The 23,441-nt window shown below is 40.8% G+C and overlaps 1 protein-coding gene and 1 pseudogene across 2 annotated transcripts in view; one reads left to right on the top strand and one right to left on the bottom strand.

The window, feature by feature from the left end:
- LOC135503153 (probable G-protein coupled receptor 139) overlaps positions 1-10,905 on the top strand; it is a 169,195-nt gene extending 158,290 nt beyond the window's left edge. For both annotated transcript variants that reach the window (XM_064796544.1, XM_064796543.1), the window contains exon 3: positions 8,828-10,905. In XM_064796544.1, the coding sequence (XP_064652614.1) occupies positions 8,828-9,964 (1,137 nt within the window). In that variant the 3' untranslated portion in view covers positions 9,965-10,905. The remainder of the gene's footprint in view (positions 1-8,827) is intronic.
- An 8,180-nt stretch (positions 10,906-19,085) lies between these two features.
- On the bottom strand, positions 19,086-20,052 carry LOC135502810 (uncharacterized; annotated as a pseudogene).
- Between the last annotated feature and the right edge of the window lie 3,389 nt (positions 20,053-23,441).

The raw sequence follows: 23,441 nt of genomic DNA, 5'->3' as shown, positions 1-23,441 counted from the left end.
CAGAAGCCTGCGGTCCACATCCTTAACCCTCTGATGTATAAACCTCACATTTTCTTGAATGTGTAGAACACGAGTTTTCAATTTTACTCACTTCAATGTGGACAGAAGGGTTCGGTCGAAAGAACTGCGGGTCGATGACATCTGCCTCCTAAGTACACACATGTCTTAAATTGCTTAGAAGATCATGTTATTACGAGACAGGTGCAGCGATCCAGGGTGTTTTCACAACCGGTTGTCTTTGTGAGGGTGTTCTACATCCGATTAAAATACCGTGTATGTTTATCTAAGGGGAAGGAAGGGCGCCTTGGGATCACATCTAGCATGGCCTGAAGCATCATCGGATTTTCGAGTTAAAGGGAGATCGAAATAGGCAGGTGTGACAGTTCAATTATCTTTCACGAAGGTCTCTCCTGTCTGAAATGCATCGAAACTAATCATTTAATCTATGGAATATAATTACCACGGAGGGAAACACGACCCAAACCGTTAACCACCCATACCACCACCAACCACGGGTGGGTTGTTCAAAACATGTAAGCTTTATCGGAGTTGTAGTCTCCACGTAAAAAAATCGTTTCTCATGCCATCAAGCAATTTTGAGATGATACTTAAATCACCAGCGGGAGCAATTTGATCCCTTTGGAGACCGTGGACGGCCCTGATGGCAGCAGCCATCGATTTCATTTCCAAAGTCACAAAGGAATGTCAACATCAGTGAAAACCATATACATCAGCGACCCGGCCACAGCGCGGCTCCGAATTGAAAAAACGAAAAAGCGACACGATAAATCATAAAGATATACAATGCTATCAATCATAGAGAATTACTTTTGCGCGTCGCTATTCAAAGAATTTGATTGGCTCGGGTAAGCCGACGTGCAGTCAGAATGAGAATACGAATTATAACATCCCGAGGATATCATTTTTGAATTAAACATTAACTTGCTGATTCCGTCAAGTAGTAAAATATTGTGTGTGTTTTTTTTGCAGATGAGCCATCTTTTTTTTCGTTGCAGGTGCAGTGAAATAAAACATATTTCTTTGATTTTGCATTCCGAAGGATCGGGATTGTGAATTATGATCTGGTTCCTTTGTTATTGTAAATTATGAGTGAAAATGAGGTCACAACATCTCTCAGTTGACGTTGGTAAAATGAGTAATCAATGAAGCAAAGATCTGGTGTGGTGTGAAATGTTCTGGGATAGAATTTCCGTGTAACAAATGAGCGCTTTCAGTGCCAAGGATTTGGGCATTTTAGGGCATTTTCACCACCCATAATTTCACAAAAGTTATTGAGATACACACACCAATATTCTTTTTTTAAAAACCCTTTGTCTTCACCCCTAGTCTCAATAAAACAGCAGTGATGCGTATTGGGATTATTTTCTATTTTTTAAGGGAGTTGTATTTTTGGCCGTAATCCGTCAGAGTATAAAATTGCAAGACACTTCTTCAGGGGGACCATTTTAACTGCTACACTGGAAATTGCAAACCGCAGTGGACGGTGATCTGAAAAGTGCATGGCATTTAAATCGGGAGGACAAGAAAACATCCATATCTTTATTAACAGGCTTACACGGCGTCTCGCAGCTTGTCATGATAATCACGCCCACGTTGACCTAATTCACCTTTTATCAACCGACAAACACCGTAATCTTGACTACACTATTTAGTAAAAGGAGTACATGGCAAATCAAATTACAGAATGTAACAAAAGCTCTCCCTATATGTAGGTGGAGTGCGACAAAGAACATTATGTGATTACATCTGTCATGTAAAAAAAAAACATTACTTTTTTCCCTTGCAAAGATGGCCATGACGACCGAACGGAATATGCAGTAACTGTGGAATCGGCGGAAACTGGGTGAAAACAGCCTACATGTAAATACAGATGAGATTATCGAAATTAAGTACTAAGTATAAATCAAAATTTGTGATATTCCATCGGTATCAATTGTTTAAAGTTTCAGTATTTATCAAAGCATTAGGGAAAAAATTATCCTTGCATAAGGAATTTGTGCGATTTGAAGAAGACAAAACTGACGAGTGTTACAAATTGATATTGATTTGTAAAATATCGATATTCTTAAACGGTTTTAGGCTGTTTCTGTCCCGTTTCCGCGAATTCGACAATTTCCACTGATTCCGCTAAATCGCCGTGGCCGGTTTTAGATTGTCACGACTCCCGCCGAACTAATTAGACTAGCTGTAATTATACTTTAGCGAGACGCTGTGATGCCCCAGTGTATCTTTTATCAGCCAACAAAGGCTATCTCGGCAACATAATCCACCGCAAAGCCATACAAAAAGCAATATATCGGTAGAATAGATAATTATCAGAGGTAGCCGGCGGCATTCTGCAACTTCTTTATAAATAACGTTAACATAACATGTATCCGTTGGCTAGTCTAAGTGTTTTCGTGGCGCAACAAGATTTTTTGAAATGTCGTCGCTCATCAATCGACCATCAAAAGCTGGAGGAACCATGTTTTGCTTACTAAGCGGAGAAGGTCATTTGAATTCTAGGAGCGAGGTGTTTCATTTTCCACTTTTTGGTGAACAGTGTGCTATTGGCTTTACCCTTGAATGTCGGAGGGAAATACATGTTGCGCCTACCCAGGTCAAATATCACCATAGGATGCTTATACGAGTCTTTGTTAAGAACTTATTTCGTATACAATATAGGCCGGGTCTATTTGGGAAGCCGCTCGCCGAACAGGCATCTTTTTTTGTCCTGTTTGGAGAGCCGCTTGCCAAACAGCACTAAAAAGCCACCCTGTTCGGCAAGCCGGGCTTGCCAAACAGGGCAAAATACTACCCTCTTTGGCGAGCCGGAGAGGTTACAACATGTTGGCCAATCAGAGAGCAGTGACGTCATATTCGAATTTATATGCGCATATTTAACAATGGCCTCCCCGCTCTAGATTCAATTTCTGTTACTAAACTCGGGTTTTGGTCAATAATCAATGAATAAGCATGTACATGTACATGACTGTATGGATTTACAAAAAAAGTCATAAACGTGATTTAACTGATAAGCATGTTAAATGCATTAGTGTGCATTTCTAAAGGCGTTTCACTGTAACTCCAGTGTTGCTGACCGTGTTGCCACGAATGATAATGATCTCCTGGATGGCTGAATATGCATGAGTTCGGCTCTCTATCTAGGGCAGAAAAAAGGCGCTGTTTGATGAGCCGGGCTTGCCAAATAGTCACTTCCTACAGTATATAGATCGTAACTAAATGAACATTACTACATGTAGATTGTACATGTTCATGATCGTAACCGATATTCCTTTAAGTATCTAATGATACTGTATGAACATGAATACAAGTATTATGCGAAACTAACGATTTTAACTAAGAATCTTGTGTGAATGGAGTCGGAATCTTCGACACGGAAAGGCTAAAACAACTAGGATATACTTCTGGTTCTTACTACGAAGTCTGTCAGGCATGTGTCAATTTCTTTAAATACCAAAAATAGACCACATCAACCATGTCTCATTTGAGAGGATGCATGGTCTCATTCAGATCCATATTCTTTGCGTTGACACGTTTTTATATGGGTGAGGTACGTCTCTATTTTGCATTTTGCGTGATAGACCGATGGTTGTGAGCTCATGGCTGTGTCTTTAATGTCCTGCCAGCAAGTCATACCAATTCATCAGAATGAAATTTCAAAATCTCAATAACCCAGTCCTTATGAAATGCCCTAGTTTTCTGTCAACGCTGTGCCGGTTTTTTCGGAAATTCCCGTCCAGTTTATATAAGCCGTAGAAGGCGAGTTCAAGACAAGGGAAGTATCAAACTCTGGGCCTTCTTGCCTTGCCTTCAGCGAATCAATTAATTTGCTCGAATGGACCAACGATGGCTGTGACATCAGTATCTTGACAGTTTCGTCATCTTTCTTGATACCTCAAGCGCCAGTATTCAGTGAGACGCACTTCATAGAGAAGCACGTTCTGATGAAGGACGATGCAATAGCATGATCCTATTAGCTTAGTTAGAGTTGTAGATACGAGGAAGGGCTTAACCGTAGCTCTATAAAAGATAAATGATATGCACATTGACCATGACTCGGTATAATAATTAAGCGGTATATGCCCACAAGAACATCGCTTGGATGTTGATATACTGTCTCGACGCAATTAAGCCAGCCAATTACAAATGTACAGGTAAATAGGCCTCATATAGGGTACGGCTAAATTGCGTCGGCACAGCATTTGTTTATACAAGCACTATACCTGTGGCGCAGGCAGGCTCAAATGGATTATACCTTGAACTTCATGGGCGGAAAGATTGAATTGTAATGAAAATCTAATGCAATATCAAAGGGGTCATATCGAAGAGACAAATTTGCCAACCAGTCCACAGAGTATCGGACCCTGTGTTGTAGTAGTGGCAGCAGTAATTCGACATCAGACACACGAGCCAATGAAGGATGAACGGACTATCTTCCTTCAACGAACGTTAGTACCTGCCACCATTGACTGCCATTATGGACATGATAAAAATGATTAGCAACCGATCTATTATGAGAAGCCATCTGAATGCGATTAATTCCAAACTGTTCCAACCAAACCCTAAAAGAAACCTTCGACATGATATAATTACTGAGCGTCGTAAGACCCAATAATCTTCAATCCAAGATCATATTGAAATCAGAGTCAGCATATCAAACAGATCAATAAGTCAATTTAACATACCCCTCCAGGTGAAAACAAATAAATTGAAAACGATTTGATTGATTGATCGAATCCTCTTCAAACTGTGATCGCAAGGTAAGTAGACTTGATTTTGCTGTACTAACTAGTGGACGGTGTATGTTCTAGCTCAGTTTGATCTTCGATGTAATAAATCGAACTTTCATATATGGTCGTGTGTTCAATGGTGCATAATATAACAAGACAGTGTTATCCAATGAAATCATAAACGACCTGTTTTAATGTGGCTCAGATGAAACCTATTCAAGTGAGATGATGAAGACCACTCGTTATAGTTAGCCTAACATCTCTTTATAGCCGAATTCATATAAGTTAGGAAACGAACGAGGCACCAAAGTTTGTTTTTTGGTCATGTTACTCATCGAATAACTGTCGTTTCCCTTCCGTAAATTTGAAAAATCAGCCGGCCGTATAACCCGATACCAATTTGCTATCATTGGCAATATGAAAATCCAATCACTGCTTGTACATGTTTATATCCGCCAGCTATAACATCGTGATCGCCACTTCTACCTTACATGTCATCGTTCGTGTATTGGAAAATAATCAATACTATAAGCAGTTTCAGATAAATGACACTCGCAACATTTGGTGATTTCTAGATAATCGTCAGACAGATTTTGTCAATGAGTGATGGAACATCCTAGGCTGTGGAATCGTATCCTCGATTACCGACGGAAGGGAGACCCCCCCCCCCCCTTGTAAAATATCATCAGCCATGCGCATTAGACATTGACTTTTCCGTTTACCCCAATTGACCTGAAGACACGTCACGTGATTGAACAAATAATCCTAAATATTTATTTTTGCTGTATCAAGAATTAAGGATGACTTTTTTTATTCTTGGGTATATCATCAAATGAACTCCTTTGTTTTTGAACAATCATGAAACCATGTGTTGCAATTCGTTTCACGTTGTTTAGGTAAGCTGAAAAGCACGTGCTGAAAGTAGCTGAAAACCCTTTTTTCTAGCTCAACTGAGCGAATGAACGAAGCATGAAGGTTGTTTTCCGGTGTGACAGCGGATATAGTCCCCCTGGAGTCATAGTCCGGTAGCATTGTATTTGACCAATTAAGCAGCATGATCTATTGTGCCGCTAACCCTAACCAAAACATTTAGCAATGCGGGCTATTGTTACACGGACTATCAGCCCTAGGACTACTATCCCCGCCACACCGGCCTAGTTTTTATCACTTAGATCATTGACATTGGTCTGAGAACTGTCGCATTCTTGGTCTGGGAACTGTCGCATTCCTCTCGTAAAGATCAGAGCAATCAGCTGACCCTAACGTAATAGGTAGAAATGCCATCATTGGCAATATGAAAACCAAATCACTGGTTATCAGATAGTTATCAGATCGTGATCACCAGACAACCTCTACTTGACCTATTATAGGGCCATCAGTCGCATGTCTTTGAGAACCATCAATATGCCGTACGTTCCACCAACACACATCTCAAGATATCTCGTTATTTCGTTTGCAAAGCAATATCGTTGGGCCTATTTGCCAAGTCTGGTGGAAAATTGGAAGCCACGAGAGGAATTTGTATCAATCCTATAAACGCTTACCCAAATCCTAGGCATTACGAGTAATTTAAATGCATAGGCGAGACCCTTCTCCGATCATACGAAACCATACGCGAGAATTTCTCGATTACCTAGTCATGGTATCGTCTGGTTTTCTCTTTCATTGCCACTCATGCGCTGATGGATGTTGCACACTTGAGGATCATCCTCGTTCCATGTATTATTTCACATTATCACGTTTATCAATTCAAGCTTTAGCTGAACCATTTGGCACATTGGTACGAGGCTCTTTGTGAACATTGTTGCCTTTTTTGCGGCGACTTTGGTTGTATTCCTTCTAATGTTCACATCAAACCTGACAGTCGTGAATTTCCAAAGACATGAATGTAAGTCCGAGTAAACACCATAGCATTACACTTACGTAGACGGACGTGAACGTCATGTAATAGTCCTGCGGATGAAGAGCAGGCTCACCTTGCAACCCCCCCCCGCCCACTTCCACCGCCGCCACCATGATTATGTTACCACCACCACCACCACTAAGTGTACACATCTCCATAAAAGAAAATGACAACATTGAAATTAGAGTCGTTACTACTTTAGTTTTTAATTGAATATATAGGGATATAAATGATCAGCAATCGACAGCAATGTCACAGGAAGCTGGAAAAGGCCCCTTTAAATCGTTGTCCTAAGCACTGCTACACGATTGAGTAGAATGCTGTAAATGGCGAAATAGTATGCCTGTTTTTCGCTAAAGAGCCGGCTTATATTCAGTTCATTAAATGTTGTTTTCTAGCAATGATGTGCTTCGAGAGTCTACTTTTGCTGGCGGTTCCTATGTTCTGTTTCCTGTAAGTTCAAAAGAAGACATTGGTGAGCTCAAAGTGGCTCTGTGCTGACGAAAACACTTGGAAAAAAATTCTATAATCACGGTGCTGCGCGGGTAGTGTCTTGGTTCAAATTTCTGGTAACTGGACGTTTCAGGACACAGTCACAACGAGAAGGCTGGAACGATATCATGTTAAAAGCATTTGAAGAGAAAATGCCTTGTTAGCCAACTAGCACTTATTGTTCCCGATCGAGATGCCTAATACATGAAGTATCATCATTGGCATTCTTGGGACGCGTCAGCATAATTGAATACACATTGGCCAACCGTCGACAGATCTAGCTGCAAAACAAGACCCAATTTATTCATTTGGTCAAGATAACTCCATTGGCGATTGATTGATATATCGATCAACCAAATTGCCACAGGCAGAAGCTGTCGAGGTCAGGTCAGGTCGAACCAGCGATCCATATTCAGAGGTGAGGCTTTGAAGTTTGTGCAAGACAGATAATCTCTCCAAATAATTAGATCAGCGCTAGCTTATCCTCCATAGGTCAGGCCGTATTGGACACTGTGTGCTTCTCCTTAATTGTTTCTCCGTGTTTATTTATCAAAGTGGAACCTCCCTTAGCGAACGCATCTCTATAAAGGACAACCTATCTGTTCAGGGCACTAGTTTTGGTCAAAATTTGTTGTTTCAATTCAATTTAACCTCGCTAATCATGACACCACTCTATTATGGACAACACGTGTCAGTCCAAAGAGTATCCTTTATAGAGAGGTTCTACTTTATAACTAAAATCGTTCATGAAAATTGCTATGATTATCATTATTGTCATAAGAAGTAACACAAACCTATTTTTCCTTCTTCTAGTTTTGAATAATTTCCAAATTTATCAAACCTTCCCCTTTCGCCATATTAGCTGAAATTAATGGCCATCCATTTGTTTGATATCGCTGCCTGCATTAGTTATTGCGCAATATGCATTAAGTTTTATATGTTTTATGACACGTCTGCCCTAGAGCTGGTATAATTTGGAATGTCTGATGTCATTTGTCACAGATTAAACTCTCATGATCAGACGTATAATTTTGCCGCCAATTATTTTTTTGCTGTGCAACGGGTGGTGTATAGCAAAGAAAGTTGTAATGCTCCAATTTTGTCGGATCAACCATTTTCTCCAGAACAGCACTCACTCAAAAACAATGCGTATTTGAAAATACAAGTCATGTAACTGTTTTTGACTGAAACCTGACACGCATATTGAATAAAACCGTATCCAAAAGAAACCTACATCGTAAGAAAGTAACCTACATTTAATTGGGTCAAACACATGTCAAGGGCTTTGGCAAATTTGGCAAACTTGTTCGTCTAGTGCTGTATCGATCAGAAGCTCGGATCGTCAAAACAAATGATTATGATTTGACGTAGACGTCAAGATTAACACGGTGCCACGAACAAATGTGCTTGCAGACCAAACTAACAACATCTGCCCCAGGTGTTATCCAAACCACTACTCTTGTGACATCCTTGATTACCTTTAAGAACTGACGGTCTAAGTGAGTTATAGTTGCCATTATAACTACATTATAAACCATTCAACGTAGCTTGCGGGGACTTCGCAGTAGTACCACTCAGCTGACTAGAGATGGCGGATGGCATCACAATCGCCCTACTGAGTTGCCAGAAATTTGTAGTTTTTTTTACTAAACAAACTTTATTTCATATGTCGTTTCAGGGGTCTAAGACGCCTACATCGGAAGAAAGATGCCAGATCGGGGAACTCGTGGGCATCTACTTAATGAACGCAAATGCATCGAACTCGAACTGCACGCTGCCAGAGACCCACAGACCACTCATAGCGGACATCGGCGAACAGTTTTACGCCTACGTCACCCCGATCATCATCGTCATTGGCCTCATTGGTAACTCTATATCCCTCAATGTGTTCACCTCTAAGGGCATGCGGAAACAAAGTGCGAGTTATTACCTAGCAGCGCTATCTACCGCGGATTTATTGGTACTAGTCGTGTATGTTCTCTTCGAATGGATTCGAAAAGGATTACGTCTGCTACCTGGGCATTTGGAGATACCGTTTACTGACGTCACAGGGGTGTGTCACGTGTTTTTGTATCTGTCATACGTTTTCCGGTTCCTGTCTGTGTGGCTGCTAGTGATTTTCACATTCGAGCGATATATCGGCGTATGTCATCCGCTAAAGAGGCGAAAGTTATGTACAAAGGCAAGCGCGAGGAGGATAATATTAGGTCTTGTTTTGACCGCGATGGCGCTCCCTATTTACAAACCTGCCTTAAGTGAAGTGCGCCTTATAAACAAGGAACAAGGCATCTATCGCTGTACTGAGAAACCTGAATATAGCTTCCTCTCATTCTGCTTGGACGCATCCTTTGGTTTATCCATTACCCTCATTCCTTTTCTCGTGGTGCTAAGCCTTAACACGCTTATTGTACGGAAACTATTCTTGAGAAAACGCCAACAAAAGCTTAACGGATTTCTCAAACAGGAGAACAAAATCCGCATCGAATTCACGGTGATTTTATTATCCATTTCCACCTGTTTTATTCTGCTTAATCTTCCTTATTTCGTGTTCTGGTGCTACAACAACTACTGCAAGTATAACACCTTCAATGACAGTACGGTGGAGCCTGTCGACTATGACTCGTTAGTGGGCATCCTGCATCTTGTGAAAGCGATCTTCTACATCAACTACTGCATCAATTTCTTCCTCTACAGCATCACCGGCGCCTACTTCCGTAAAGAAATGAAGATGGTGTTTAGTTACAAGTTCCGCCGCAACACTGAGACGCGCATGAGTCGCTCTCTGACGTCACACACGCCTCAATCGTGGGTTTGACAGGAACCGTTTCGCCATAGGGCAGCACACATAATGCTAGACACCTTATGAAAAAGGCCTAAGCCTATGGTAGAGCGGAAATATTCTCGAATGAACAGAAATTGCATCTAACAAACAGGAACACCAGACCGGAAATCCTTTGCAGCGCATGAATACTTTCATGCACATTTTCTTGTCCTGTCATATTTTTGTATTCGATCGGATTTGCAGGAAAAAAATTCGGATCTAACGTCCTTAAGCTAGCTAGAGCAGTCATATATTTTTATCTTACGAATTTGCAGGAATAGTAGATTTACAATCGTTGATCAGGATTAAGTACGAATTTAGCTAATGACGTACCTGATGGTGGCCGTCGCGCTTGTTCATTGCGTTTTTTTGCCCCACCTCGTGGTTAAAAGAATATAGGTCAAGCCAAATGCACTGTCTGTTGTCTTTAAACAAAGCCTGCTCACAGCTAGACCGATATTCCCATTATTTCACAGTCTTGTCAAAGGATTACCATGGTAAATCTTGATAACATTGATTCCAACGAAACAGCATTCATTTGGGGAAGATAAGCCAAATAAAATGGGATTGGCAAATAAACATGATGTACATATTCTGGATATATAGGATTAACCTTCACCTAATTAAGCTGCCTGTTAACAGTTTGAAGCTAAGTCAGGGTCTTGCGCTTTCCCCCATGTGATACTGATCAGGCCAGTAAAAGGGTACCCGTCGCATTAATTACTATGGTAACCTAACCCAAGGCAGGACTAGAAGCATCTCCAGTGTTGTCTTTGGATAGTTCTCTCACGAGGATAAATTTAAAGGTGAACGGATACACAAAACTAAGCATGTGTTGTCGAAATGGTGTGATTATTGTTACGTAGAAATACAATATGTGGATTGATTTCTTGGTTGGATATGGCCATATTGGATACAACACACACACGGGAGTAATAAGATCGGATAAAAGGCATATATCCACTTGTGCGTATCACGCTCAATACCTCTGTTGTTTACATTCTTGGCTGCCACGAACAACTGATGTATGCATTGTACGCAGCGTGGAGTGATAATGTGTGGGGCTTTATGATAGATAAATTGTTGTTAAATTTGTTTAAGTGATTTACTACTTGTATATGCTGCTGTAAAAGTTTTGTTGATTCGATCATGGAGGTATTGAGGAAAGTGTATTGAAATTGAAGATCGAAGAAAAATGAGAGCTAAAAAATTGTAAGAAGACCAAAAATGTGACCGAAATTGTCAATATGGGTTATTGTATACGTTTGATGACCTTAGTATGGCAGTCGGGGTGCCATTGACAGGATATACTCTTGATTATCAATCGATTGGCATTGATTTAATCATTCTAAGTTCGAAACAACCCCAGATACCATACTTAAAACCCTCAGGATTTTAAGTATATTTTAACGAATAGTTAACGTAGTTCTGTCGCATAATGAACATACACCCTCAACACGAATCTTGTAACATTCTTAGCTAAAATCTTAAAGGGACAACTTGAGTGTGGGAGTTACCGGACCAGGAGGATAGTTCCCCTGCTTGACACCATGCGCCACCACTTGTAGTATCACATCAATGCTGATTTTTAATAATGATTTTCACCAGTGTTTTGCACATGGCTTGTGAATTTCAGGGAAACCTATGGTTACGACCCGTTCTAATGCGTTGTTTATTGCAGTTCAACGATTTTTCAATGATCCCGTTTGGTGATCGACTTTGCGGTCCTGCTGGAAGCCATTTTTGTATAAAAAAACAAAATATCTTATAACCGAGTTGTCCCTTGCAGCCATCCTGTATGCATCTTATAATAGGTTTAGCTGAATTTTCGACCTGAGTACGATGCCAAAGGTTAGATAGATATAAGATGTACATAATGAAATTGCTTGGAAGATGACAAGACGAACAGTGTTGGTCAGTAGTCATACCAACTATATTTTGAACTTCTCTCGACCAAACAGAGTGTTCCCTTTCCGTTTGAATATCGAAACGTGTATACGCATACCCTTTTTCAAAATGGCGGTCATGACCGATCTATTCACTTCGTTAGGCCGTCTGGATGGTAGTTCGCGTGCTAAGGTTATACAGTTCTAATATTGGTGTATGCATGGGCTTCGGGTGATCCTAAAGTATGAACTCTACCTCTTTCGAGTCTATTTGCTGCAACGAAAAATCTACCTTGCGTTTCATCCGAGTTGGAAAGTAAACACTGTTTGAGGTAAAACCTTGTGAAGCCTACTTTTTCGGCTGAAACTGCTTAATTGTACATAATATATCTTGGTTTGTGTTAAACATTCCCCAGTTTTAACCGCAAGTGATTTTGTTGTCTATAAATGTTTGAGAAGTACTTGCCCCAATTTGTTTGTACGTTATGTGCATTTTACGCCAGAACTCATCACCATATAGCCCTTCATCTAAAAATCCACGTTTGTAATATGTGGGATTCTAACTGTTAGCTACAGGTCTTCGGCGGTTCCCATCAGCTTCTTCATAAGCAGGCTGAACATCATGATCTTATACACCCTTTAAACGCAGCCGAGGAATTTCAGATCTCGATAAGATGCAAAAACCTTGGTGGTCAATTTGCATCTTAAGTGGCTTTCACTCTTTTCTTGTCTTCGCCTGTTTTCTTTTAATGAGGGACAATCCCGTATAATGTGCACTGGCATAAGTCCACATTTTCCGGAACGAACCGAGAACAGGCGAACGGGTTCCCGTGTCTCGATTGGGTAATGATGTTGTCATAGCTACCCTACTCGAACCACGGGAAAACCCGACCGGCAAGTTATTTTCGTCAACAAACAAGGCGCAATAAAATCGATTTTTTGAATTACGTCTCGTCGATTATGTTAAAAATTTAATTCGTACAAGTGCAGATTTACAAGTTTTTGTTGTAGAGCGGGTCAAAGCTCTTCAAGATATTATTTTCTCTTTGAAATCGCACAAAAAATAAACGTAAAAAGCAGACGAACTGTCGTTGTTCGCCATCTTGGTTCTTGGTTCGTTCTCGCTGCACCAGGCCAGCAGACGAAGTGGTACGGGATTCGGGAACGGGAACGGTTCATGAACGCGTTCTCGCGTGTTCAACTAATTCGAGAACACCGGTCTTGTTTCGAGAACACCGGTCTTGTTTCGAGAACGGGGAGTCGCATACACCCTTTATAGTCTCAGGCGATACTGGATGTTTTATGGGCCATGTACACAGTCAATGCATCATCGAGGCTTTGCCTTTTATAACCAGTTTGCGAAGCTGTCAGCTCTTCATGGTTGTCCAGGTCGATAAGTTTGATAAGCTATCTTTCATTGTTTCCCAAGTAAACAAATAATTATAAGATTAGTATAAGTTTCATGTACATATGCATTGGTTACAATATTCTGGTAGGATTCTTAGTTAAGATCGTGAAACCCTTTCATGCATGCGATTTCCGTCAAATTCACACCCCTGTAATGCATATGCCTCACATATGTGTGGGGCAAACCCTGATCAACAAGGAGAGCCATCTGTAGTAAAGTAGTTTAACTATAAAAGGTAACAAATCGACTATCAACATCAGGTCTTTGGGCAGAGGCGTTCTGGTTTTTTACAAAATTGTTTTTAAAATGAACGAAATCACTTATGCGTTCGAGAACTTCTGGGAGAAGCCTGACACATTTAGGGCGTATGCATCAAATGGTTAACTAAGAATCTAATCACAATTTTCGACCAGGGTTATACCCAGCCGAAATGCTTAAAATGACATTGTATTGTGCGACATCACAAACCCCATTGGCGATAACAATCCAAGCTAAAATCGCCATAAAGCGTTGCTCCTCAGTGAATAAACTCCCCACCTACAACGAAATAGGCTATTTCATATTCCATGGAGTGCCGAACGGAAATTTGCTGTCAAAACCCCAAACAAGTTTTATTCATGGTCATAAATTGGCGAAGAACACGACTTTTCACTCGCAGGCAGTGGCAAGTCTGTTTACGTGCTTCACTGATACGTTTTGAGATATCCGGGTTTTTTGGGGTGCGAAAATTATTGCGTGTTTATGCGAACAATGCTCGGAATAATATCGACCAGTAGGGTAATAGCCTCCGGCCAAGTTCTACTAAGGTCGGTAAATTGCTGTTTTCCGGACGCAGGTTTTTTTCGTTCGACTCATTTCCTACAACGTTAGTTTCAGGTGCGTACATTTCACTAAACCATATAAACACCCTCATGCCACATGTACTCCATGTAGAGTGGGAAAATTAATCACAATGAGGCAAAGACTTAAACTTGCTTTAAAAGAATCGAGTGATGAGATGCGTAATGCTCTGGTTTATGCTAGCCCAGCATTTCCGTCTCCAGTTGGTTGGTGTTATATCGAAGACTCGTTTTCCTATACTGGTTGCTCGATCGTCAAGGCTAAGGAGGCAAACCACTTTGAAATATCAACGTGTACTGACAATAACCCCCCCCCCCCCCCCATACGTAAGTAGAGTAACATATGAGCAGAGAATGATGACAGTCTTAATGAGTGTGTCAACTGACCTGCCTTTCATTTAGCACACTAGTCTCATTTTTGTAATCACGCATCACTGAGCACCATTGTCTTGAATACACGGTGTCATTGGGGGAGGCAGATATAACTATCTCACCAAACCAACATCACTCTTTCACCGACACCCTGTATACGAATGGATGTCTGCCTCGGGATATCCGATAACCAAGGATTATGCTCTAGTGTTATTTCTCATTCAATCATGTCACTCATATCTATCTCATTATCAACACGACCAAAACCATTTCCACACATCATTCATCCTAATCCCCATTCTTGCGTAGCGAGAGTGCGACACTCTATCCCGAGAGATAGAACATTCATGGCTTTTCATAGATAAAGTTAATCCCTAGTCTAATTTTCCATCCTTCCACTCTAAGAATAATTACAATTGGTCCGGCCATGTTGATACAGTTGCCACGACCATCAATTTTCTATTTTACAGAAATCCCCATACATTTACCATAGCCAACGTCGACATTTTATCATTTTTCAACACACCATCATCCGAAAATCATCACCCATCGTAGTGTATTCTGACCATAACCCCTTTTGGCCTTTTTTCGTTTAAAAGCGCATGTACCATTCCTCATCAACCCTTTATACTCATTGTGACATGCATTCTCCATAACCTATACCATCACATCAATTGATTCATCGTTTCGTTTCTTATCTATCATATAATAGGCTGTCCCGGGTATCGGAAACCCAGTCACGTACTATGTCATAGAGTGTTATTAGGGCAAAGTAGTTTGACCTTCTCGGGGCGTTAAGTGCCGTCAGCATCACGGGCCTGTTCCACGTGTGGTGATGACCTATCCATACGCCTTTCGTTGGGCACTTAATAAAAAAATCTATGCCCCCTGATCAAAGTAATCAAATATGGGGTAGATACAGGCTTTTTGAAAGAAATGACCCTCTCCAGTGCCCAGTGTCCAGTGACCAGGATTTCGAACACCCGGTTGTACCCTTAGAAATTGACTCGTGCAGTCAAAGACAGGAAGAACGCAAAATGGAACAGGGCGCAGCATTTTCACGAGTATCATCCAGCGTTTGCTGAGCATAGTGTTGCTGATGTTTGCTAGAATCAAACAGATTATTTTTGAATTTGTGAATATGGGGACCGTATATTTAATACTCTTCAGGGATTTGTAAATATGATATTGATAAATTCATTGCTTAGTGTCTTGTCATACCTGTAGTATAATGTACATGTAAGTACTAGGTAGTTTTGTAACCAAATGTAATACAGTAGTTGAAAATTGTGTAAGACAAAATCGTCACGATATCGTCACGATATTGTTATAATTGTACAATAATTTTCTGAAAATTTACCAAAAGTAATAAATAAAGTAATAAATGATTTTTTTCGAATTAAATCTCAAATGAGTTAAGGCTGTCCTTCAAACTCACTGATGCTTCCTTCTATGTTTCCATAAGAATGGCGGGGTCTACACGTAGAGTATGAAAAAAAACCTCTGAGATATAGTGAATAAACAAACAGCAAAACAGAAATAACGCAGCCTGTGCCGAGTCTTCAGACTGGTATGTACAGAAGGGCAAGGCTTGTGTTGGATTCATCGATGCCTTACTAGCGTGCATTACTAGCGTGACTAGTTTCGATGTACGTGATGTACTGCGAGGTAGGGGTGACCCCTTTTGGCGACGTTACGTAATTTTCAATTGGGTACGTTTATAGGAAATATCAAAGCCGTAGTGGAATTTTTGAAAAGGTTTTGTGTCGGACCTTTGTGCTGAGACATAGATTACTGCGGGACACTTTGTGTTGCTATCTTGACAAAGAAGGCTCCGAGATCGCCATGAGTCACTTACTCACCTCCAAGACTTCCTTATAAAGGTTGGGATGGGACATACTTGTTTAATATTTGGATAACTGAACTCCCCAAATGACGTAGCAAGAACAGTCTACCATAATAAATGCATTGTACAGTAATTCAAGGCAGTAACAAATGCTATTTCCAATAAATACGTATAATACATTTAAGAAATACATGTATAATGTAAATATTCAAGAGCGCATTTCACCTTAACATAGACTATATTCTTATGTAATGTTTAGTAGATGTACAGTAGTCAGATTACGTCTGGCTAGGGTGGCTCGTGATGTGTATATATTGGGTGTACCAGAGCAAAGATAACTGTTTGTTAAATTTGCAAATGTGATTGTGATTTTGAGGTCAACGAAAAATAAAATAAAAAGTAATTGTAACTTTCACAAATCGGTTGTTCAATCATCATTCATCAGATCCTGGAATTCAACGCTCTAGCTATCACAGGACCCCAAGTATGTTTTTCTATAAATGTGGGAATACATGTATATCGCTGTCAAAGTATACGACTCCGTTTCTAAAAAAACAAACATCCACAGCAACCCGTGGTGGTGGCCATGCTGAATAGCGGACTACACTGGCCGTGACTCAAGTGTGTACGAACACAATTAGATCACAAAAACGTTAATTGGTTGCATCATATCATTTGATACAGCTCGCCCGCATGAATAATAATTACGCGAAAATACAATACAACATGTATGCTGTGATAAAAATACCGCTACAACCATAAATTCAAAATGAACTTAGGTTGTTTCGTGATCGCGAGACCAACAAAATTGGCACCATGCCGGTGTGACAGCGGATATAGTCCCCCTGGAGTCATAGTCCGGTAGCATTGTATTTGACCAATTAAGCAGCATGATCTATTGTACCGCTAACCCTGACCAAAACATTTAGCAATGCGGGCTATTGTTACACGGACTATCAGCCCTAGGACTACTATCCCCGCCACACCGGTTGTTGCACCGACTACTATTCGAGAGTGGCAAACCCACATCTGGCAAAAGAGGGACCCACTGTTTTAAGAGCATGCAAGCTATCGTTTCATCTTGTTCCCTCTAGTCGTTGATTGTAGTGTCTCTTCTTGCTCTCCTCGGGGAAGGGGCACGTCAAAGGCGGTATCAGTGTCCTTGAGAGGAAACAAGATGCATCAAAAACATCAAGTGATACTGACCGCCTGTTACATGTCTCGTCCAAAGCGCAGATTGCATCGTGTACATTCCCTCGCTAGGTAGGAATAGGGTACAATACAAATTGAATCAGAATGCATTGGAAATGTTATTGAATAAGTCAACTCCCAAAAACGTTCCACTGGCCGTCTATAACATACCTCCTACAATCTTACAAGGACAGGGTTGTACCCTATACAACCCTTACCTGGGAAGGCCTGTGGTAACCCAACAGTAATATTTCGGATGACACAGGAACATTACGATAATGGTTAGGATCCAACAACAGTTGGGACCCGACACTGTCATAACACAGCGAATTCCAAAGTATGATGCCCAAAGACAGGAGCACAAACCCATAACCTCAAAAATAAATATTCTAAGTATAACAACTTTAGAAGAAAAGGGGCCGCTATTTCACCAAAACTAAAATGTACTTGTTGAAAGGAAGAAGCATGTCAGTGCTTGATCAGCAACAAGGGCGCCATCTATCCAAAGCTTCCTATAAGCGAGTGTCAAAAATTGGTCACAACAATCTCAGGGTGAAGTCAAAACAATTAGGAAAGAAGGATTCGTCACAATCATCAAATCAAAACAATAATATCATTTTCTGAAGGCCTGTTTCGGCATGAAGAAAAAAAGCAAGGAACATTTCCCCAAGGCTTTCTAACTTGACAAGATGACGTTATCATACATGTAGGTTCATAGAAGTTCATAGATTGTTCACACCTGTAGATTTTGTTTTCATTGTTAGACTTTACACAGTACTCACGCTACATGTAGAATCTGTATTCCCTCAGATCTATAAAGAATCTCTAATGATTTAGTTTTAGGTATTTTATTTCGTGTATGCGTACATGTACATTCATAGACATAACTAATTAATACAGACATAAAAATTTTAAAAATTATACACAGGAGACCAAGAAGGTCACAGTGACCTTGCAAATGGCCTCCAAGATGACATCACATCAATGTTGGCGACATGCCAACCGTCATGAAAGATGTGTATATTTTCTCCCTTACACATCATTATTGAAAAATCCCTATATAGAATATACATGGATTCTATATTTTATACTAATTACTCAAACGGCCATTTCCTCTACAGATTTTTCAAAGGAAGATTTTGCCTGTAGACTATGGTTTATCTTTATACAGTTGTTGGTGTTATTATGTTTCTTGAGGCTAAATGAGGTCTATATCAACTATGATTAAGTTGTTTTTCGTTTTGTACTTCTAATCGAAGCTCCAGGTTTGATAGCTGGAAATGGGCCTAAACATGGTTTGGTCGTGCACAGGGCCGACATATAGGCCTACAAGCACGTAGTCAATTTATTATTTACCTGTTTTGATGGCCGTACATCATTGCTATTATATGACTTCAAGAAATCGACAACAAATAACATGGAAAGAGTTTTAAAAAACACACACATCACGTTATACATGTTATAGCACATCCGTACTGCCAATAAAAAGGAAAAAGCTAATAAACTTTGATAATCCCATCTGATTATCCAGAGGCAATTTCCGTCCAAACTAAATAAAATATCAGCAAAACTACGAAAGTTGCGGTGTTGTGACAAAGGTGTGACGTCAATTTAGCCCGAGTTTCAACCTCATTCTGAACTATTTAAACCCTGTGCAAAGAGCGCCGCCATATGGGACATCAACAAAAGCGAAATTCGGGGCAACTTACAATAGACTAAGTAAACAATTACTCTGCGCAAGGGCCATGCGCGGACTCATAATTACACGCATAAAGGACCGCCAGCCTCGGCATTGCCCAAAGCCTCACAGCCATATCCTGCGCCATTTTTGCAAGTCCCTCGCTTTCGATATGATTCTTGTAAATGTTCTCCGGGAAAATTAAGCCTTTCCTATGGTGGTAAGTCTTGATGAGTAAGGCACAAGCACCAACTTCATCAACTTCGACCAGATCGCCTTCCTTGTATAAATCCGCGAGACCGAGTCTGAGAGGCCGCTTCTGGTCGTTTCCCTCCATGAAAAGATAGGTGGGTTTCTCCCGCCGCTGGTATGCCAAAGAGGCCTTCGTCTCTTTCCAGATATTTGCATCGTAAGTAAAATACTTTGATTTAAACAAAGTGTTTTACTTAATCAAGCAATTAAGTGCGACGATAGTCTTTTTAGTCTCAAGCAGTCTCTCTATTAAATCCTTAGATGATTTCCTTACATCACTATCTAGCCAGAAAACCCAGTCTTCGTCCTTTAGACCTTTCCGCAACAACAAGTTTCACGCCTTTGCTAAGTGAGCTCTCCGTTCATGTTGGAACTCCTCGTCGTGTTTCAAATGCGCATGCGGGTTCGACTTACCATTTCGTTCGAGCTTATCAAAGTCCTTATCCAACTCCGCAAAATGAAAGAACTGGACGCGTCGGAATTCGCCTTTTAAAGAATTCAACATCAATTCAGCTTGTTCCGCAGTTTTATCCGTGCTACCGTCTTCCCCTAGAGCAACTGATATCAAATGGTGCGGGTAGCTGAAATGTTGTAGCAAGGATCGGAACATTGGGAGGCGTTTCTCGGAGTTGTGTAGCAGAGAGAGTATAAGAATACTCGGGCTTTATTTCATAGCCCAGGCCGGGGTATTCTATATTGTCAGACATGCCAAATGATGAGATAGCAATGACTGTGAGAACGATGAGGACGAGTGCAGCGAATATGTGTAGCTTGAGTTTGGCGAGGCGGCCTTGGGCGGCGAGGCGGTGAAAGTTTGCGATGTTTATTTTCATTTTTCTCCCGAATTGTCCTTAAACAAAAAAAGGCAAAGTGATTACACGACCAGGTACAAAGGAGGAGAAGACACAACCATAACACGATTATAAGACAATGCTCACCATGCTTAATATAAAGTGGCCATGTATTATAAGGACGATTGACAACTACACATTGGCTACTGTACCCTCAATGTCTTTGTGGTATTGAATGCCCACGAGCAGTTAGTTTGCAATTGTCTGTAAAGCCCGCAGCACACTAGCCGCCAACTTTGGCGACTGGAAGCGTTCGGCTGACGCCTCTCGACGCCAAAGTTGGCGGCCAGTGGATCCCGGTCAGAGCACGCCTGCGCAGAATTGACGTCCAGTAGCGTCGTTTCCGCCACTTTAACCCATCCTGGGCCATGCAGCGCGAAATCATGTGACATCAAGACGCAAGCTGATTGGCCATAGCCTCGCCGCCGACGCTAAGTCAGGCGGCAATCCGTAGCACACCTGGCTTCTTCTTGCGTTCAAATGCGGCGACACGCGTCAAAAATCAAACATGTTAGATATTTGGCGTTTAGTTGCGGCAAGTGGCGGCAAGTCGCGTTCGCTGACGCCGTTCGTAGCAGATTAGGGATTTTTCCGGCGTTCAGGACTCTTGCGGCAAAAAACGCCTGTGAACGCCGAAGTTGGCGGCTAGTGTGCGATGGGTTTAAGCGCTGTGTAGATCGCCTGATCATGATGACTAGAAACATACCTTTAAGTGCCCCTACGTGAGACACAACTCGAAATGTAACCAAACAGCTCTGAAAGTCATAGCATTTTTTTTCTCGTAACAAATGACACTTTTGTCAGGTCTACACACATCTCAGAATCCGTTTCAGATACTGACGAAATAAATATCTTCTTTTAGTTAAGCTTGAATTAACGTGGAAATCTACAATTTCTACAATAATCTTAAGATCTTCAGCCAAAGTATGACAGTGATCTTATAAAGATTTTTCATGCATGTTCGTGTATGAGAAACTCAACAAGATATTGCCACCGACAATCCTATCGGGATTCCGAAGTTGAAAAGGCGTTTACGAGACTACTTCTAAACTATGCTTTGAAATAGATAGAAATCCACACCTACCCTTTTAAAGGGTAACTCGTGTCAAATTTCACCATAATGTTTTAGCTGTTTTTGACAAATTACTACATCACTTTCTCATAAATCGGTAAGGTTTTCGAATCGAAATGCACATTTTCTAGAAATTGATGGTTCAATCCCGCCCGGACGGCTCGCTTCGATGCCGTTTTCGTTGATGACGTCACAACATGAACATTTTCGCGGTCGCGGTGGTTTACATTCAGCGATTTTATAATAAATCTAATCAAAAACGGAAAATTTGAGCTTTACATTTGTGATCAACAATTAAAAACAGACGTATTTCCGCAAAGTTGTAAATCACATCATAGTATCACTTCAAATATGGCGCCCAAAGACGTGGGGAAACAGAGTACATAACATCACATGTACATGTATGCGCTTTACCTCAATGTGTTGGCGTTTCCACAATAGACAGCAGTAGAGATACCATGACTTTTCAAAATGTTTAATAGGGCGAAAAACATTACAGAAAAACGTGTCAGACTGTCTTTCAGTGTTCACAAAACTAGGGGAAATACTCATAAACGAAAATATTCAGAAAACGATACACCGGTTTTGATCTCTTCACAGTGTACCTCAACTTCAAGGGATTACGCAAGAAGTGCACAAAGTTGCCAGTGACAGAAATCAATGGTGAAGGTCCTTCGCACTTTTTATGGCTAACCATCATGTTGCATAAAAAAGAAGAAGAAAAGACGCACGACTAACGTTTCAGGATACATTTTTCATTTTCATTGGCAGTCGAAAAGGAACTTTTTCATTTACCGATTTACCGCAGATCAGTAAGCTAGACTTGGTCTGAAACATGTGGACAAAAGGGCCTGCAATAGGGTTCCGTTCAGAAACTCGCGTATGTCTTGATGACGCATCAATTGTTTTGATACCGAGTGATGAGGGCATTGCATTGCTCGTACGAAGTTCGCTTTAACAGCAGTGCTTCCCAATTTCATATTTGAAAGCGCCGATAATTTTTTTCCTCGGACACTTTATACTACACGGACATAACATACAACACATTGGGTCCGCACTATCTCGAGACACCCATACCGTAACATTTGCACCTGGTCGAACCCGAAACGACTTAGAACTATTCACCGCGGGGAAGATTTAAAGCTTTCAATATATTCTCGTACAATAATCAAACTTTTACCAAACGTCTATCATATTCATTGAGGTAAACAATTGTAATACATTTCAGGATTATTATTTGCATTATGGTATGAGTGGATTATCTATTTTATATCAATATGCATGCGTGCACTTGCCCCGTTTCGCTCACTTCATTTGACAAAATTCATTATTGTAGGAATTATTCTGTTCGTTACCGTGTGCACGCTGCGATTTGCTTAGATGTTTCTTGCTTCAGTTTTTACGTTAAAGTGATACGATGATGTGATTTACAACTTTGCGGAAATACGTCCGTTTTTAATTGTTGATCACAAATGTAAAGCTCAAATTTTCGTTTTTTGATTAGATTTATTATAAAATCGCTGAATGTAAACCACCGCGACCGCGAAAATGTTCATGTTGTGACGTCATCAACGAAAAACGGCATCGAAGCGAGCCGTCCGGGCGGGATTGAACCATCAATTTCTAGAAAATGTGCATTTCTATTCGAAAATCTTACCGATTTATGAGAAAGTGACGTAGTCATTTGTCAAAAACAGCTAAAACATTATGGTGAAATTTGACACGAGTTACCCTTTAAGATACTCCAAGGCCTAGTGGATTGGACTGATTGCCTCAGATCGTGGCGCAGACCTATGACCAGAGACACCACTACTTGCAGTCAACTACCATTGGTCGATGGGATTTTAAATGAATTGAATGGGCTGTATTACCAGACAATCGTGTAGGGCTTTATTCATGGCGTGACCGAGGCGGAGCGAATGGACAATGCCCATTCATCACGTTTCTCTGATTTTAAATATTGATTTAAAATCTGTGTGGTGGAGAACATTTCCAAGCATCTTCCCGATTTTATAATTAGAATCATAATAATTGCCTATCGCTTCGCTGGTATACCATCATGGATGTTAAACCCAT

This window comes from Lineus longissimus, chromosome 19, assembly GCF_910592395.1.
Source record: "Lineus longissimus chromosome 19, tnLinLong1.2, whole genome shotgun sequence".
Taxonomy (NCBI): domain Eukaryota; kingdom Metazoa; phylum Nemertea; class Pilidiophora; order Heteronemertea; family Lineidae; genus Lineus; species Lineus longissimus.
Note: the sequence above shows the minus strand (reverse complement) of the source record. Positions and strands in the feature narration are given on the sequence as shown.